Here is a 20,307-nt window from a genome sequence, read left to right as displayed (position 1 = left end):
GGGCACCCAAGTGTGAAAGTCTTGCAGGGGCAGCCCGGGCACCATTCCAAAGCACTATCTGTAGTTCCTTCAGGAAATACCCATCTAGTATTATTATTATTATTACACCTACTTCATATTGGGATAGGATCTTGGAGATGGGAATACCCCTTTGTTGAGATCACATCCTATATAAGGGTGTGTGGTAGATGCTTTTTTCATACAAGAGTATGCAGATGTTCACATGTCAAAAAGTAACATTGGGGCAAACATTTGACCCATATAAAACTTAGCTTTTAATACTATATAAAATATTTGTTTCCTGAAGCTCTACCTTACAAAATTGAAGAACAGGACAGCCTATAACCAAGTCTCAACAAATAACCAAAGCTTCCAGGGAATTACCGTTCATGTATCAGATCCCTAGCTGGCTTGCCATGCTACATGCCAATGTACTGGAGGGAAGTGAGAGCTAAAGGAACAGATGAGTTTAGCAGCTTGTATGAACATGGCCTAATAATACTCGTTCTGTATTTGGTAGTATTTCAAAGTATCTGTAAGCCAAAACCAGGAGTGGGTGATAAATACAGAAGTGGTGACGTGTTTCTAGTATACTTTTCCTCTGATTGTTCCACTCCTGATTTTGGCTAACAAATACTGATGTAAAATGGTACTGATCAAATACTGATAGTGTGACTGTGACCTTACTAGTTTGTGTCTAGGCTTCACTAAAACTTTTTTTTACCACTATATTTCAACAATATCAATAATGAATGTTATTCTCTATACCATTTCCATAAACACACGTCTAATATTGAAGGGGTTGTCCTGTACTAGGGTAACCCCTTATTAAACTAAATGTTTGGCCCCGATAAAAAAAATAAAGCCTATATTCACCTCCTCCAGAGGTTCAGAGGCCCCTCATTGAAAAGGGGGTACTGTCACGATCCATTTTTGGATTTGTGGCAGCTCTGGTTCCACTGTTTTAAATGTAGCTTTTTTCCTTACAGCACCAGCAGGGATTAATATCAGGTTCCCTCGCTGGCAATCTGTTATAACTGCAGAGTTGCTGGGTCAGCTGATGTGGGTGGTGACCACACCCATCATCCTTTAAATGGTCACCTAAAGCATTAGGCCTCTTTCACACTTCAGTCTTTTGGCGTCAGTCTGAAACCGCCATTTACCTCAAATAACGGATCCGTCATTTTTTTTTGACGGATCAGCTATTTTCCCATAGACTTGCATTAGCGACGGATTGTGACGGATGGTCGTCCGTTCCATCCGTCATGCGACGGATCCGTCGAAATTTGGCGGACGTTGTCTAGACATAGACGGACATTGAAACGTTTTTTGTCAACGCCGAAATGACGGTTCACGGCGGATCCGTCGCCCCAATCCGCTTTTTCAATTGCCCATGCTCCAAAAAGTAGATACTTTTCCCAGACAACCCCCAAGTAACGGATCCGTCAAAAAAACGGATCCATTAGAACCGTTTTCTCAACAATTGTGACGGATCCGTCACTATGTCGGAAGTGACTGACGCCAAACAACTGAAGTGTGAAAGAAGCCTTAGCTGACTGTTGGTGATAGAGTTTGTCTATGGAGACCAACCTTACAGTGGCAGCTCTCTGGTGTCTGCTGTTTCTGGAGTTTGGAGTCCAGCTTCTGTGTCATCTGCGGTGTGGAGCTTGGCAGTGGAGTCTGGAAGCTAAGTGTGGTGTTTTTTCCTACTCCCTTCTGTGTTTGTCACTGTCCAGTGTGATCCTATCTACAGTGGTGAGGCTAGTACCCCTTGCTAGCCAGGGCAGTGCTAGGTGACAGCGAGGGATGAAGTTCCTGATAGAGGTGGGGGGAGAAGGACCCACTTAGGGCGTTAGGGTAGTGCAGGGAAAGGCTCAGGTTTGAGCTCAGGTGGTGACCATCTCTTATTTCCCTATCAGTAGAGCCTTCCTCTTCCCATTTCCATCCCATTCTGTGTGCGTTGCACCGTCCGCTGACCGACACTCTGTTGGGTCAGGTCACATCGTGACAGCTGGCATCACTGTCTCTGCCTTCGTACAATCTGAACATGAAGGGGAAGTCTGGGATCAGCTGCAGCCTGGACTTCCTTTTCATGTTCAGTTTGTCCGAAGGTGGAGACGGTGACACCAGTGCTGATTGGGCACCAGGCATCACGTGTCATTCCACTGCATCACAGCCCCGGGACCGCGAGTGCCGACACCGGCATGGAGGTGAGACATAGCACTTGGTTTAACCCCTAAGTGACCGAGCCAATTTTGACCTTAATGGCCAAGCTGTTGTGTTTATGAATAAAACCATAAATTTGGCAAAAATTTGGAAAATTTTGCAATTTTAAAACATTGGATGTTGCTATAATACACTTATTTCTCAGAGCCGTTAAAAAATGGCACTGAGGAATAAGAACCCTTAACTGCAGCCGTTAAAAGACGTATCGGCGGTTGTTAAGAAAGGGTTGTCCTAATAGTGGACGACCCTTTAATATTTCATGATGTTGACCTCAAGATGGCATTACCTTGGCTTTCTTGAGCAGACTGACCACATTCAGGCTGGTTGATGCCAGTTCTCTGCTAGGCATGCTCTGGAGCTGGGTGGTGATGTTACACTCACATATGTGCTTCAGTCTGGATACTTGATACATCTCAGAACAAATCAGAAGGGACATGGCTTGTAGGACACTGGCTGGAGGGAAAAAAAAAAAAAAAAGTTAGGGGTTTATGTCAGATCTCCAGAACCACCCCTAGCGCAAGTGAGCGGTTTGTGATAGAACAGTGAAGTAATAAGAAAAATGGGTCATCAATATTTAAATGTGTTATCTCACATTCTTCAAATAGTTAAAATTGCAACATACTATTAAAAACAAGCAACTTTGCAATTCATCCCTTATTAAAATTTCTCTACGTGCCCAAGATGTTTACTCGTAATTTGACAGTGTACAGCTTATTACCTAGGTTACCGGCCACCCTGTGGTCTCAGAGTGGCCGGTTACCTAGATAAGGAGCGCACGCTGCTTGTAGGCACTACACTTTACAGCCTGCTCAATGCTCTGAAGCTGTACGGAAGATGGATCCAACCAATTTGTATCCTATTGCCCTAATGCCCTTATCCCATGTTGTAGAGGCGACAGGCGAGGCAAAGCTATACCTGCTAGCAGATAGCGCACAGTTAACACTAGTGGTCCGATTATGTTGATGGTCAGCACTGTAAATCTTCAAGAGTACACCTAAAATGGCAAAACAGGATGGCGGAGGCCAGGAGCGATATGCTTCTAAAGATAGAACCTTAGTATAACCCTTTAAATGAACAAATTGGTACGGTAATTTTCCCATATTTCATTATGAGGAGCTCTCCATTGCTCATATTTTAAAGTGTGTAGAGGCAACACTATGCCCCGATTCATCATTGCCTTTGTGCCTGTTTTTTTGTCTGTCCTTTTTATGTTTGCACCCAATTCAAGTCTATTTTACATGTGATCTCTTTTTTTTCCCGCTTTGTGGGTGGTAGTGTTTATAAATTCCAAATGTTTTCTCCTGAATCTTCCATTGCAACTGTTTCAAAAGTCGTAAAATTTGGCATAATTTTGTTCCAGTCCCCCTTGCTGCATTTTTCAGCATGTCAGTATTTTGGCTCAATATTTTGTGTTTTGACGCCGAAAGTTGCAAAAGCAGTTTAAGTGAGGAAAAAAGTCTATTTTTGACTTTGCACCAAATTCATGAATTGCGTGCCCTATTTTGATGAATTTGGTGCAAAAAACGCAACTAATACCATAAGAGAAGAAGAAGGAAAGTGACTTAAATCCCCCCACAAATGATGAATTGGGGACTATATATTCTATATGTGACTCCCCTTAAGTTCTAGTCACTGTTTATAATCTGTTGTCTAGTTCTTGGTCACTTTCGCCAATCCCAAGAATATATTGCCCTTATTAAAAAAAACCTTATCTTTTTGTTAGCAGTTATACTCTGCCTATTACCTCTTTCATCACAGTGCTCATTGATGAGTAGCACCACAATATCTGCTTATTGATCAAAAGTATTAGCTGATTTGATTTTTCAGATTTTAGGTTGGTTGAGGCACCAGATGACATCTGATGGAGATGGCACCAATGCAGACAGGAGGTACTTGTCCCAATGTGGAAAATCCGGTAACACATGTATATGTCAGTGCCTGGATACTCTAAGGGGCTATTAACTTGCTATTCTGCTGTATATGTACTGTGACATACTGTATATTGGTAAGTATGGCTGCTATTTCTTTATTTCCCTACTTCCAACGCTCCTCTAATGAACATCTCGAAAATAGTAATTTGCTGTTCCTTTGAGATGTAACCTCCTTCACTAGAAGAGGAGCAGCACACAAAGTTACAATATGACTCTCTAATGATGGGGATGAATTGCCAAGAATAATTGTGGAGCAGCCGAAGATGAATGATCCACTGTGAAGATATCATAACTAAATAATTAGATTACACATAACGTTTCAGGCACTTGTAGTGTCTCATAATGTATGTCTTACCAGGGCAGCAGGTATCTGTATAGATATACTCCAGGAAAGCAAGGAAAGTGTCTTTTGATATACCCTTCACTGGAATAAGGATGCAGTTTGCTTCCAAGTAACTTCCGGTAAGCATGGCGGCCATTACTTCACAGCGAGCTACCAATACGGCCCGATGAGCTGGGATTTTGGTATCTGTTGTCCAAAACAGAAAAGTATAAAGTCAATAATATGCTCTGAAATCTGATTATCCACTATGTCATCTTTTCATTTTCACCATTTTGTAGAATTAAATTTAATGATATGGAAGTAATAACTTCCATATCATTAAATTTAATTCTACAAAATGGTGAAAATGAAAAGATGACATAGTGGATAATCAGATTTCAGCTTTAAAAGGGAACCTGTCAGAGGATTCATGCTGCCCAAACCATTGTTTGGGCAGCATGTGTCTGAGCCTGACTGCATCATTGCAGACAGGTACATTTTTCGATGAAATGCTCCGGCATTTAAAAAAAAAATATATATATAGTTAGAAGATCCGGCCGGGGACTATAGCTGGAGACTATATTAGTCTGCTTTTGCCCCCTGATAGCTTTTCCCATTGCTGTTCCAGGGGATTAATAGATCTCATGTTATGGGATTGGCTGGTTTGGAAGCAATAAAACCTTGGAGTTATCTTGGAGGAAAATGTTAAAAGGAATTTGTCAGCAGGCATTTGAAATGTAATCTGAGGGAAGCATGAGGTAGGGTCTGAGACACTGATTCAAGTGGTGTGTTACTTATTAGGCTGTGTGTTCTGGTCTTAATACTATGAGTTTTTTTTATCATCAAAAGATTATCACTGTCAGGCAACCTCCCGTAGTCTGACAGAGGAGTTAAGAGAAATTAATTTCTCCATCTCCTCTGTTGCCGGCCTCCACAGGAATCACACTGCAATGTTTTATGTGGGTGTGTGTGATCTGATCGGAGATTAAAAAAAAAAAAAAAAAAAAAAAATGAAAACACAACACGCAGATGAGCATAACATTGGTCTGAATGCAATCCGATTTTTTTTAGCCCTATCAGTAAACATTGCAGACTAAGCTGTCAGCGTCAACAGATATCTGACTTCAACAACTATATCTTGGACTGGAGTTAGATGTGGCCGATAAAAGGGTTTTCCACCACAGAGTAAACTTTTGGCAAACAGTGCAGCTTACTGAATAGCTAACAGTGTGTAGTATATATAATGGTAGGATCTGGCTGAGCTAGCTGGTATGAGCAGTTGCCACGTATCTGCAAGTGTGCGATTTCCATAGTTGCAATTATCTGCCTAATAGACTCTTATTCACTTTTATCAAAATTCTAATGAGAGAGGCAGATGACAATCTGGTCAGAAGAACGCGACCACAATTTATTGTAGATCACATACATCCAGATAAGTGACACAACCTCTTGAAATGGCTAGGAGAGCTGAATTCGAACATTATATATATGTAGCGCCCCCACTGCCGCAGGGCCGAGGGGCACCCGGTACCGGGCCTCTGAGTCTCTGCTCTGGGGTTGTCACGGTGGCTAGGCCCGGTCCGTGACCCTGCTGAGGGGCGTACAGTAAATGGTATAGATATGATGGATGTGGATGGTGGTGGTGGTGCGGTGCAGTAAATAACGAGGACACCAGGTTGCAGTCTCTTTACCTCTTTACTGAAGATCTCTGGATCCTCAATCCGGAATACGGTTAACCAGGCTGCGCAAGTCCGGCCGGTCCAATGGCACCTCCAGAGTTCTCTTCGCAGGTGGAAATCTGTGCCTTCCTGCTAGCGCTATGTGTTGTGGTCCTTCCCTGCTGTGCTTACGGAAAGTCCCCACAACTGTTGTGTCTGTTTCTTAAGTTCCCTCACAACTCGATTAGATGATGTTCTGCTAATCCTCCGTCCCTCCCTGATGTTACGGTTAGGACGGCACCCGTATGACGGGTAGGCTCGGAGCTCTTCCGGGACCCTAGAGTCGCCCCTCTCCACAGGTTGCCCCCTATGTCTTCGTAGGTGATTTAGGTGAGACAGCCCGCCTATGACTGACTGTCCTGCCGTTGGTTTGAAGTATTGCTTGAAGCTAGATTTATAAATACTTCCTCGGCGTTCCGGCCGCCGGTTGTGCGCCTCAGTAGAATGTTGCCTCGGTCTCACAGCACGACTCCTACTGGTATTCTCCTTATTGCTTTGATCTCGTTTCTCACTCAGCACAATCTATCTCGCTTCCAATCCTTCCTTGGGCACCGCTGCTATGCTGAGCAGGCACGGTCCCGTTACGTTCTCTCAAGTTGCCAGGCCTCTGTCAGGATCCCACCCGACAGGGACCCTACCGAATCTTCTCCCACAACACCCTCTGCCACAAGGTGTTGCCTGGTTCCAACCCAGTCAGCTTTCTGTTCTAACTTCCTGCCTGACCCCCAGTTTTACCAGTATGTGAGGAGTGGCCTAATGAATAGAACCCTTAGCTCCCTCTGGAGGCCCGGCTGTGAAATGTATTGGTGTCTGTGATACCTGGTCAGATGAACTACTTCAGTGCCATCAGACGTACCATAGCTCCCCTTAGTGGCGGAGCCACAGTACTGCAACGACCAGGACTCTGGGGCGCTGCACTCCCCCCCGGTTAAATCCAGTACTCCTGGACTGGGAAGAAAACAACAATACAGGTTAGCAAAAAGACATACAATTTTGAAAATGCAATAACAATAAGTAAGCTTGAACAGAGCTTCCCTTTATGGGAGGTGAGGACACTTGAACGTTACAAACATGGTTAAACATTATAAATTACAGGCTATAAATAACTCCTGTTACCCAACCGGGTATTCTACTCAGTGCAAACTTTGGAATAACAAGTTGACATTGCCTTTAAGGACGTATACTCCCTATCCACTAAAGGCTTTACTTATAAAACATTATAATATTAATTAACTCTTTCTCTTTCATTCTCCTTCGTTAAATCTGCAGGACCGCCTGTCCTAACTGCTCCAGGCCTACTGCCTCTCCTTTCTTTACAGGACCGCCCCTTTCAGCCCGGGCCTACTGCCTTTTCAACTACTATACACAGTATAGAACATAACATTTACTTTCGGTTTGAAATCACTGAGCCATCCTTACATGGCTCCTAATTGGACTCACTGACTAACCCCGTACGGGTTCACTTTCTGTCCTCATTTTTCTATCAACGTTACCAATCATTTCTTGCAATCAACTAGTTGGATACATATAACTTTTACATGTAAGCATCATCATCACTTTCTTTTTGTCAAGACATTATGGCTATCTATCTGTCTTAAAGCAATACCATTCTTTAAGTGCAACAAGTGAACATCCCCTTTAAGAGGGGACCAAGTCTTTATGAGGTAGCACATCTTCTCAAGCTACCAGTCCATACTCAGCAAAGGCTCCGGTGCGGTATCTTCGCAAAGAGTGCTTCTTTAAGTAAAACCAGTAGAGAGCACCTTTAAGAAGGTGCAAACTATTTACAAGCAGTTTGTATCATGCACTGTTCATGATTGCGGCAGTTCTTGATAACAAAGAAGAAAATAGAAAAATAACCAAAAACAATAGGGATCCCGGGTCAACAAAGGGATCCCTTTAAGAGTTAACCCTAGACGGGTTTTAGCAGCAAAATGGTGAAAACAGTTAACTTATTTACAGTCATTAAAACTTATTCACTACTCGGTTTCTGGCAGCCCCCACCGAGGCTTTACCTGGCAGGTGGCCTTCTGCGGCCCGGATAGGCTGAACTCCAAGTCCACTCCCGCGGCCAGGTGTACCCCGTGGGTTTGGGTCTTCTGCACGATCAGGTCGTGCGCTGCAATGAGGGTCTGTGTGGGTCGGTGGATGATGCTGGCAGCAGCGGCGGCGGCAGCAGCGGCTTCAGCAGCGAGCTCCTCCCCCTCGGTTCGGGATACCGCCAGAACGGCGGTGCAGCGCTGCATATCCCGGGCCCACCAGCTGCTCCCCTTTAGGTGCCGGCGGTATGTGACCACATCCCCCGGCTTCAGGAAGGACTTGGCGCCATCTCCACACAGGCAGGGCTCCACTTCATCCCGGGTGATGCGGACTCTCAGGGCTGTCCCGATCTCCTGCACGAAGCCCTTTCCTGTCTGGGGCAGGTAAACAATGACGACGCCCCACTTCGGCAGGGAGCCCTCCAGCAGCTCACCACGTGCCTCCCGCTCCACTTCCCGCTGGAACTCTGCAACCAGGTGATTCCTGTACTCTCCCCAGGGGAAGGGCCCCATGTCTGGTCCTCTCGGTTCCTTGGGATCCAGCGGCGGGAATGCTGGGGCACTGGTGGCCACAGCAGCGGCCGGGCGTAGTGCAGAGGTGAGGCGGTCCCCCTGGGGGTCGCGGCACTCAGTACCCCTACCTGGGGTAACCCCTCCAGCGTCACTCCTTTCTCCTGGGGGAGGCACACGGGCTGGGGACCGCGCAGGCAAAGGATGCCCCATCGACAGCTCCCACGGATCCAGATCCTCCAGCCATCAGACGTACCATAGCTCCCCTTAGTGGCGGAGCCACAGTACTGCAACGACCAGGACTCTGGGGTGCTGCACTTACTACACACTTAGGTATGTAGTATTATTATGTATTATGTACATATAATGCATGTTTTTTGCTTAATTGCTGTATAAGGCACTGACTTACTGCATTTGCACTTTACTTATTATCATAGATATTATAACTGTTTTTCTTTGGCTATGCACTTTATTTATTTGTCTATAACGTATATTACATGGTACCTACCTCAACTAGTCCTCCTTCCATAAGGTTATTTTTTCCGGGTGTGCGTCGGTATTTTTATCTTTTGTCTATGTGTATTTTTAGCGGATAACTTTCATCATCGTTTTGTTACCCTTGTTACTACCTGTTTCCATTAAAACATTTGTTGTTATCATTACTTTGTGTTCGGGGACTGCCTTAGTCGTTCTTTTCTCCCTTTTTTTTCACACTTAGGTATATAGTAAGATGCACTGCTTGCCGAAATTTTGCTCTGGGGTGGAAAACCCTTTAACGGCCTGTCAACCAATGTAAATGCACCATAAAGGGGTTTCCTGGGCTCATCACAAAAGTCTGCAGTCACTCTATGTGACTGTAGACTTGTGAATCCTTACATAGTGTGTAGCACTGGCTGTGAAGATCCTCCAGTGTTGGCTGCAAGACCGAGAGGTTATGTAACCACAAGTATGTGATATGGCCACATTCTGACTGATCAGTGATCGTATAGTAGCCTGTTCACATAGGCAGACCGCACTTAACGATGTTAACGATGTGCACTGAATGATCTGGACAGTATACATAAGCTGCCACTATTCTTACTAAACCTAAAGGGATTATTTGGGATAATTTTATTTTCTAACTATGGGCTTAAGAACTTACAGGCAGGTTGTTGCTAACTACCTGCCCGTTCTACCCGGTGCTGGCTCAGAACGGTCATAGACTGCTCCTGATGGCGATTCTACTGCTTCATGTCAGCAAAGAAGCTCTCCCTCTTCAGCTTTTCTGACACAGCAATGTAATAATGATTGATAGCCGGCTGTCAATCAGCATGACGTTGGCAGTCACATCCTGTCAACAGAGCAGAGCGGAAGAGGATGAGCTGCTCTGCTGACGTGAAGCAAAAGAATCACCGTCAGGAGCAGTCTATGACCGTTCTGAGCCAGCACCGGTTAGAACAGGCAGGTAGTTAACCACTATCTGCCTGTAAATTATTAGTCTCAAAGTAAAAAATATAAAATGGCTTCAGACAACCCCTTTAAAAATCATTTCACCTGATGAACGAGCATTTTGCTCGTTAATCAGGTGATCAACAGCCTGTTTACACTGTAAGGTTACTGTATAAAAAATTAGCTTTTTGATTTTTCTTCATTCATTAAAATGAAAAAATGCTGCAGATGTGAAAACTGTAAAGGGAAATATAAGCAGAATATATACGATACTAGACTTCAGAAATCTCATTCACTTTGCTGGGACTGTCAAACGCTGCATTTTTTTTCTGGAAAAATGCAATGAAAACGTGACATGTTTAAAACTAACTCTGAGCCCATCATGTGCACACTTTGTGGATGCATTTGGCCTTTTTCTTTTAACCTCCTTATGTCAGTAACATTTCCATCAGAGTAAGACCAGGTGTCAGCACACATCATCTGCCCACACTGTCCTTGATAAAAGCTATTTGTACAAATTACAAAATGTAACCCTTTCACTGCTCACCCAAATATTGTTTTCTCAGACATCTGCATTGAGGCAATGAAAAGGTAAAAAATGAAAGGGTCTTGTACAAATAACTTTTAGAAACACAGGAGGGTGGTAAGAAGATGTGTAGTTAAATGGGAGCTACATTTTAAATCTTGGAATAAGTTGCACAATTGGATGTATTTAAAAAAAAAATTCCTGTGCTGAGATAGCAGTGGCACATTTATAAGATTTTGTGCTGTGTAATAGCTGTGTCTTACAGTGCAGGTTAAAAGAAGAAAAGGGTTTGGTACTAAGTTAGGCTGGTTTCACATTTGCGGTTGTGTACGCAATGTTTCTTCTGCAATTTTCCGCATGCGTTGTTTTTTTCTTATATTTAACATTAGGGACGTATGTGTCTGCGATCGGTTGCGCTTTGCAGCGTTTGAAAACGCATGCGTCGTTTCGTCGTCTGCGGTTTGGCGTGGTAAACGCTACATGTAGTAATTTTAGAGGCGTCAATTTGCCGCCTAGAAACATATGCGGTTGTTAGCGGAAGGAATGCGGCAAAGAAACGCATTGCTGTCTATGTGAACGCATGCGTTCGCAAACAGATGCGTTTGCTTGAGTTTGTGAACGCATGCGTTGCACCACAGGAAAACATGTCTAGACACTGAATAGCCACCCCCCACATACAAACTGATAAAGGGAGGGAGTGGACATTTGCAGGTCACTACTCAGCAGACTGGGAACAAGAGCAGACGCAGCAGACCAGACACAGGAAGGAATCTACACTCTGAACAATGTGAGTATATCCTAGCCAATGTCTTTATTTTCTATTTTCTGTCTCTATATGTCCTAATTTCTGCCATTTCTTTCTTTCTGCGTGCATCAGAATGTCATCTTCTTCTGAGGAGGAGCAACAGCCTGGGCCTGCACAAGCCGAACACATCAGTGAAGTGAGTACTCACCTCCTCAGATTGGTAAGTATTCACTGTCACATCTACACATATGACAATTTTTTTTTCCTTTTTTTAGAGCACTTCTTCCACTGCGGCAGAGGCTGAGCAGGAGCAGTGGGGTCACGGTCGGGTGGCAAGGCGGCAGGGTGTACGTATATGTGGCCGACTGTTTATTGTATCCTCACTTTACTCTTGGATGTTCATTTCTTTACTTCTTGCTTTCTTTCTTTCTTTCTTTCTTTCTTTCTTTCTTTCCCTTCTTGACTCCTTTTGTTTCTTGACTTTCAATATTCATGCCAGTTTTCTGTCTTGGTTATCTTTCTTTTCCTTATGATCTCACCAACATTAATGTCTATTTATTTTTTAGGTTCCAGAACGGGATGAGGACCTCATTGAGAATGACCTCCTAATCTCCCTGGTCCATGACCGAGTCCTGTTGTGGGACACCCGGGTTCCGCAGCACTCAGTTCTGTGATCATGGCCAAAAGTCCATTGTCTAACCATTCTTTTTTGTTTTTTCAACAGTGCTCAAAGTCAAAACACGTTGGCGTTCGATGAAGGATCGCTTCAACAAGGACCGTCGTCATGAGAGCCCGGTTCCTAGTGGTTCTGGAGCAAGGATCCGAAAATATAAATACCACCGCATTCTGGCATTTTTGAGACTGGTCCTTGCCCAGAGAACATAAGTATTTTTTTGTGTATCAGGTTGTTTTGTATTGCCTTAATCTGTATGTTTCTATACCACAAGAGTTGGCGCTTAACTTTTGTAAATATTTGGTTGTAATGTGTTTTTTTTCTTCTTTTTTCATAGCGCATGGAGCAGCACTCTTGACCCTGGTTCTGGAGTGGTCCTTCATCAAACAGCCACGGACCCATCCCAGCCTTCCAGCAGCGCTGCAGCAAGTGGGCCTGCCACACAGACTGGGGACCAGGAAGCTGGTCCATCAGACGTTCCCCTGTCCCAATCCTCTGCCTCTTTTTTTTGGGCACTTCCCGGCAGCAGCAGAGGGCCTCGGACAGGTCAAGTTTTTGCACTTGAGCTCGTTCTTTCATGATGGACTCAAGGCGATGGGTGACCGACTGGATACTACCATTAGCCATATGAATACACGTATCCAGGAGGTCACCAAAAGCCTTGACCAAGTGAAAGCCGACCTCCAGAGGCCAGCACATCATTTTGTTAATCAAATTGAACAGGGCATGTCGGAACACCTTACTCCTGATCTACAGCTTAGTGTCATGCAGGCCTGCAATGCTGCTTATGTGCAGGCTATGCAACAGAGTCGGTATTTTCAGCAGACAGTGGCGGCATATCCACCTGTGCCAACACTGTCACGCTTGACCTCAATGCCGAGCTCTGCTGCATATCACTGCACGGCCACCTCCATTCCAAGCACTGCCGGACACCACTACAGCACCACCACCATGCCGAGTGCTGTTGGACAGCCCACCGCCACCACCATGACAACTGCTGCTCCTGCTTGGACCTCCTCCACTGCCACCACCATGCAGCAGCAGCAACCAGACCCTGGCATGGCCTTCCCCACCACCACAACCATGAAGCGCTACACGGACCCTGACAGGTCAGCCACCACGGCCAGGCTGCTAGAAATGAGCCCAACGAGGCTCCCCGTACCGCAGCGCTATTCCCAAAAAGGGAAAGGAAAGAAGAAACAGAGGACTATCGCTATCCCTCCCCCCCTCACCTCCCAATGTGTCTGTAATGTCTGGTTTGTCTCACCCTTCCATTGTGTCTCTGCCCTCTCATGCATCAAGCTCCATCCCCAAACTGCCAGACCCCAGTAATTTAATTGCCCCTTCTCCTGCCACCCCTGCATCGTCCACAGTTAGTCAAGCTTCACAGCTACATACCCCACTGTACCTCAAGCAGGCGCAGTTAATTTTTTTTTTTTGTGTAAAAATAAATAATGTTTTTTGCCCCCAATAATGTTTGGTTAATTGTGTATTTCGCCGCCGGCAAAACACACCGTGCGCCGAATAAAACACTGCACCGCATACTTTATTTTTTTGCCACCTCATAGCTCCAGTAGTTAGTAAGTACAACACTGCAGCTTTGTGTGTGTTTGGTATAGAGATATGAGGTGGCCCCAAAAAATAATACTTGTATTTTCTCCATAATCTCTTCCTTCTGCTTACTCTGACTTTGTGTTGCAGACTGAAGAGAAAATGGCGGTAATACAAAGCAGAACTATACTCAACAGGTCATGTGTCCAAAAACTCATTAGTTATGACACCTGACCTGGAGAGTAGAGAACTGCCTTGTATAACCTCCATTTTCTCTTCTGTGTACGTAATCTATTTCACACAAAGTGAAGGGACGATGGAGGTCATATAAGGCATATCTATACTCACCTGGACATGTGTCAGAAATAGTGAATTCATGAGGCTGTTATTTGTGCATCATGAATTCATTATTTCTGACACCTGACTTGATGAGTATAGATCTGTTTTGTAAACAGCCATCGTCTCTTCAGTCTGCGTCCAATTGATACTGCAGAACAGAATCAGGACACAATAACGTCAACAACTTTACCACTAACAAACTAAGTGGTTTGTAGAGGTAATACATAGGAGACACGGTCAAGATAACAAAACACGTAGTTTATTAACAACAAATATTAGTAACATTTAAAACAAAACTGGTACAGACCCAAACCCAACAGGAAATTTTGCACAATATTGTCCTGCCATGCCACACGTCCAATATCAGAATCAAAAGAGGCAGCAAATTGGTTCCGCATGTGGCCAACTTCAACAGTTGACCACAGCAGGTGATGCTGGTAATCTGGCAATGGGTTTGCAACTGGTTCATCCAGTTCAATGTTCGGTCGCTCCTTAGCCATAATGTAATTGTGGAGAACCACACAGGCTTTGACCACCTCATCAACTGTCTCCATTTTTAGATTAATGGCTGTTGCAAGAGTGCGCCATTTTGACACTAGAATCCCAAAGGTACACTCTACTGTTCTTCGGGCCCTGGTCAGTCTGTAGTTAAAGATCCTTTTAGTGTGGTTCAAGTCCCGACTGGAATATGGCTTCAGTAGGTTTTCACACATCTGAAAGGCCTCATCCCCAACCATAACAAATGGCATCGGTGGGCCTTTAGTGTTGGGGAGAGGTCGTGGCCGTGGAAAATTAAAATTTTTGCCATACACACGTCAGCCCATATCCGAGTTCTTGAAAGTCTGGGAATCGTTGCCACGGCCAAAAGCTCCAATGTCCACGGCGATGAAGCGACAGTCCACATCTGCTATTACCATGAGCACAACAGAAAAATATTTTTTGTAGTTGAAGTACTCCAATCCAGCTCTGGCGGGTTTGATAATGCACATGTGCTTTCCATCTACCGCACCCAAACAGTTGGGGAAATCACACACTCTAGAATTTCTCTGCAATTCCCATCCACATGTCCTCGGTGGGTATGGGTATAAATTCATCCCGGATAATGTTCTTTAAAGCCCGGCAGGTGTCTGCAACAGGGTGGAAATTCCAAGTTGGTACTGGAAGTGGAGAGATGATAAGCTCTCTCCGGTTGCCAGAAATCTGTAATAAAATAAATAAAAAATAAATTAAAATAAATTCTATTTATGGGGTTGTTCTGCTAAAGACATAAAGGAAAATACAAAGGATACATGTCAGACCAACAATAATTATGACTGGCATTTGTTTAGAATTATTACGTACCTTAATGTAACCAGCAGACGTTCCTCTGCAGGAATCACTCTACGGAGCTGGGTGTCCTGTCTCCGGATGGCTCCTTGGACACGACCAAGCAAATCCTGAAAAGAGTCTTGCGACATCCGGGTATATTCCGGGAATTTGCCCGGGTTGGCATTAAGCTCGCCATATAGCGTGTGATAGACTCCTCGGCTCTCCCGGAGTTCGATAATGGCGTGTCGCCAAAAACGCCGACGCCGTGTCCTTCTCGGTCTTTCTCGATTTCTTTGTTGCTCCCATGCAAACGCACAGGCAAGAAACAGCTTGATGCTTAAATCCAGGTTGAAAGCTCTCCATGTGAAGATCCATCATGACACAGGATACAGTAGCACACTGTTAAGATTTCTATATACAGTGGGGCAAAAAAGTATTTAGTCATTCAGCAATAGTGCAAGTTCCACCACTTAAAAAGATGAGAGGCATCTGTAGTTTACATCATAGGTAGACCTCAACTATGGGAGACAAACTGAGAAAAAAAAATCCAGAAAATCACATTGTCTGTTTTTTTATCATTTTATTTGCATATTATGGTGGAAAATAAGTATTTGGTCAGAAACAAAATTTCATCTCAATACTTTGTAATATATCCTTTGTTGGCAATGACAGAGGTCAAACGTTTTCTGTAAGTCTTCACAAGGTTGCCACACACTGTTGTTGGTATGTTGGCCCATTCCTCCATGCAGATCTCCTCTAGAGCAGTGATGTTTTTGGCTTTTCGCTTGGCAACACGGACTTTCAACTCCCTCCAAAGGTTTTCTATAGGGTTGAGATCTGGAGACTGGCTAGGCCACTCCAGGACCTTGAAATGCTTCTTACGAAGCCACTCCTTCGTTGCCCTGGCGGTGTGCTTTGGATCATTGTAATGTTGAAAGACCCAGCCATGTTTCATCTTCAATGCCCTTGCTGATGGAAGGAGGTTTGCACTCAAAATCTCACGATACATGGCCTCATTCATTCTTTCATGTACCCGGATCAGTCGTCCTGGCCCCTTTGCAGAGAAACAGCCCCAAAGCATGATGTTTCCACCACCATGCTTTACAGTAGGTATGGTGTTTGATGGATGCAACTCAGTATTCTTTTTCCTCCAAACACGACAAGTTGTGTTTCTACCAAACCGTTCCAGTTTGGTTTCATCAGACCATAGGACATTCTCCCAAAACTCCTCTGGATCATCCAAATGCCCTCTAGCAAACTTCAGACGGGCCCGGGCATGTACTGGCTTAAGCAGTGGGACACGTCTGGCACTGCAGGATCTGAGTCCATGGTGGCGTAGTGTGTTACTTATGGTAGGCCTTGTTACATTGGTCCCAGCTCTCTGCAGTTCATTCACTAGGTCCCCCCGCGTGGTTCTGGGATTTTTGCTCACCGTTCTTGTGATCATTCTGACCCTACGGGGTGGGATTTTGCGTGGAGCCCCAGATCGAGGGAGATTATCAGTGGTCTTGAATGTCTTCCATTTTCTAATTATTGCTCCCACTGTTGATTTCTTCACTCCAAGCTGGTTGGCTATTGCAGATTCAGTCTTCCCAGCCTGGTGCAGGGCTACAATTTTGTTTCTGGTGTCCTTTGACAGCTCTTTGGTCTTCACCATAGTGGAGTTTGGAGTCAGACTGTTTGAGGGTGTGCACAGGTGTCTTTTTATACTGATAACAAGTTTAAACAGGTGCCATTACTACAGGTAATGAGTGGAGGAAAGAGAAGACTCTTAAAGAAGAAGTTACAGGTCTGTGAGAGCCAGAAATCTTGATTGTTTGTCAGAACAAATACTTATTTTCCACCATAATATGCAAATTATATCATAAAAAAACAGACAATGTGATTTTCTGGATTTTCTTTTCTCGGTTTGTCTCCCATAGTTGAGGTCTACCTATGATGTAAATTACAGACGCCTCTCATCTTTTTAAGTGGTGGAACTTGCACTATTGCTGAATGACTAAATACTTTTTTGCCCCACTGTATAGATATCCCATATTACATGCCCTCTGTAGTCACATTGGCGGTGTCTGGTTATCTAGATTTTTCTCCTGTAAAATTTTTCACCATGCACACAAAAAACGCAAACGCACGCAAAAGCATGAAAACGCCGCTTTTTTTTAAACCGCATGTGTTACCGTATGCGTCTAAAAAACGCTGCGTTTGTACGCGTTTCCATGTGGTTTTTCCTTCATTTGCGGTTTAAACGCTGCGGATTCTAACGCAAATGTGAAACTAGCCTTAGCCAGTTGAAAAAGGATTGATCTCAGTGGGAAAAACAAAATAATAATCTTGTAGTTACGATACCCTTTAATGGCTCACAAAAATAAAATAAATGATGCTACCAAGCAATATTTTGAGACTTCTTAGGTCTATTCATCAGGCATGGTATAACAAAGTATCTGAAGAAACACAAATAGACACAAAAAGAGCAGAGACATGGCACAATAATTGGACACTTACCATATATACTCGAGTATAAGCTGAGATTTTCAGCCCATTTTTTTTAGGCTAAAAGTGCCCTTCTTGGCTTATACTCAAGTCATTGTCCCAGGGTGTCGGTGGGGGAGGGGGGAACGGCAGGAGTGGCGGCTGCCACATCATACTCACCTGCTCACGGTGCGATCTCTGCACTTCCCTGCTTCTCCGATGGTCTCCGGCGCCTGCAGCTTTTCTTGTGTTTGCGGTCACGTGGTACCGCTCATTAAAATAATGAATATGGATGCAACTCCACTCCCATAGGTGTGGAGCGCATATTCATTACTTTAATGAGCAGTACCATGTGACAGCTGAACACAGGAAGAGCTGCCAGCGCCAGAGACCATCTGAGAAGCAGAGACCCGCACCAGAAGGGGGTGAGTATGACGGGGGAGGGTGAGCCATGCGATATTCACGTGTCTCCGTTCGACTGCCGCACTCTTACGTGGCCTCTGGCTGTGATGTTCAGGTCAGAGGGCACAATGATGTGGTTAGTGCGCACCCTCTGCCTGAACAGTCACTGCAGAGACCAGGAAGACACAGTGGCGCACAATGGTGGAACAGGAACAAGTGAATATCGCAAGTGCCGGTGTCCTGAGCCAGCGGTGACTCGGCACCTGGTCCCCATAGCGTGCCAGGGTCCCCGCTTGCTCAGGCCCCAGGCACTTGGCGCCCAGTGATGAGAGGTGAGTATGTCATTTTTCCTTTTTTTATCGCAACAGCAGCATATGGGGTTATATTATTCTATGGAGCATCTTATGGGGCCATCAACCTTTATGTAGCATTATATGGGGCATATTATGCTATGGAGCATCTTATGGGGCCATCAACCTTTATGTAGCATTATATGGGGCATAATATGCTATGGAGCATCTTATGGGGCCATCAACCTTTGTGCAGCATTATATGGGGCATAATATTTTATGGAGCATCTTATGGGGCCATCAACCTTTGTGCAGCATTATATGGGGCATAATATTCTATGGAGCATCTTATGGGGCCATCAACCATTGTGCAGCATTATATGGGGCATAATATTTTATGGAGCATCTTATGGGGCCATCAACCTTTACAGAGCAGCATATGGGGCATATTATTCTATTGAGCATCTTATGGGGCCATCAACCTTTGTGTAGCATTATATGGGGCATAATAATCTGTGCAGCATCTTATGGGGCCATCAACCTTTGTGCAGTATTATATGGGGAATAATATTCTATGGAGCATCTTATGGGGCCATCATTAATCTTTTATGCAGCATTATATGGGGCATATTTTAATATGGAGCATCTTATGGGGTGCATCATGAACTTTATGGAGCATTATATGGGGCTCGTGATTCAATATGGATATTCAAAAACACTTAACCTACTGATGTCTCAATTTTACTTTTATTGGTATCCATTTTTATTTTTGAAATTTACCAGTAGCTGCTGCATTTCCCACCCTATGCTTATACTCAAGTCAATAAGTTTTCCCAGTTTTTTGTGGCAAAATTAGGGGTCTCGGCTTATACTCAGGTAGGCTTATACTCGAGTATATATGGTAAATAAACAAACTGAGTTTAGTGAGTCAATCCTTCATTGGATTAGATTAGTGGTGTGAAAGTTGGTAGTCCCAAAATCCGTGTAAGATCAGTAATCTGGTGCCCTCACTGTCTCTGAAGCAGATTCCTCAGATTTTGTAGGTGAGGGCACCTGACCTCTGGACACTGTGTTCAGGTAAGGGACACATGTCAGATCAGAGTGAACTCCCCATGCCTACTGTGCTAGTCCCTGTTGGGCAAGTCTGAAAGCCATTCCTGAACTAACTAGCATGTTTAACAATAGGAACATTCAAAACAATGCTATTACAATCTAGCATTAACTGAGATAATAAAGGTAAAAATAGTCCTCCTCAACTCCTCAGGGTATATATATTTTTTTTAGAAGCGTTTGGATTGTGAGCTTCAAAAACCACCTGAAAAAGCACATAAACCAATCCAAAGAAACTTTCTGATCATTTCTAAGTGAAAAATGGCTTGCTGTTCATATGTTCAAGATTTTGAGTATCTATTAATACCTTTAGGTTTCCAAAAATATCCTAAGCGATTAAAAGAAGTGTGTGGACCATTCTTTATGCGTTTTCTGCTTTGAAGATGCTTCATACTTTACAATAGAAATAAATCTGGATGGTGCCTGGGCATCTTCTGAAGTGTTTTGTCAGTGCTTCAACCCAAAATTGCTTAGTTTTACTCATTGCTTAATGGACTTTAAAAAAAAGTCTCCAGATGTCCCAAAAAAGCCACAAAAAAATGCCCCCAAAAACAACGCTTACAAAAACGTCACCAAAAAACTCTTGTAAACCTCTTCAGAAAATGCCCGAAAACATGGAAAAAAATGCTTCAGAAAAAAAAAAAAGAAAAACACCAGAATTTCCTGAAGTGGTATCCACAGGGAAACCTTGTCATTCTTGCCAGCCTGAAAAAAATGTTG

General features: G+C 44.1%; 1 protein-coding gene across 4 annotated transcripts in view; it reads right to left on the bottom strand.

The window, feature by feature from the left end:
- The window catches only part of RHOBTB3 (Rho related BTB domain containing 3), a 178,886-nt gene that overhangs the window by 31,317 nt on the left and 127,262 nt on the right, over positions 1 to 20,307 (bottom strand). For all 4 annotated transcript variants that reach the window (XM_077289428.1, XM_077289399.1, XM_077289418.1 and 1 more), the window contains 2 exons: positions 4,513 to 4,686; positions 2,513 to 2,679 (listed from right to left, as the gene is read on the bottom strand). In XM_077289428.1, the coding sequence (XP_077145543.1) occupies positions 2,513 to 2,679; positions 4,513 to 4,686 (341 nt within the window). The remainder of the gene's footprint in view (positions 1 to 2,512; positions 2,680 to 4,512; positions 4,687 to 20,307) is intronic.

Source organism: Ranitomeya variabilis, chromosome 1 (genome assembly GCF_051348905.1).
Source record: "Ranitomeya variabilis isolate aRanVar5 chromosome 1, aRanVar5.hap1, whole genome shotgun sequence".
NCBI lineage: Eukaryota > Metazoa > Chordata > Amphibia > Anura > Dendrobatidae > Ranitomeya > Ranitomeya variabilis.
This window is presented reverse-complemented; position numbering and strand designations above follow the sequence as displayed.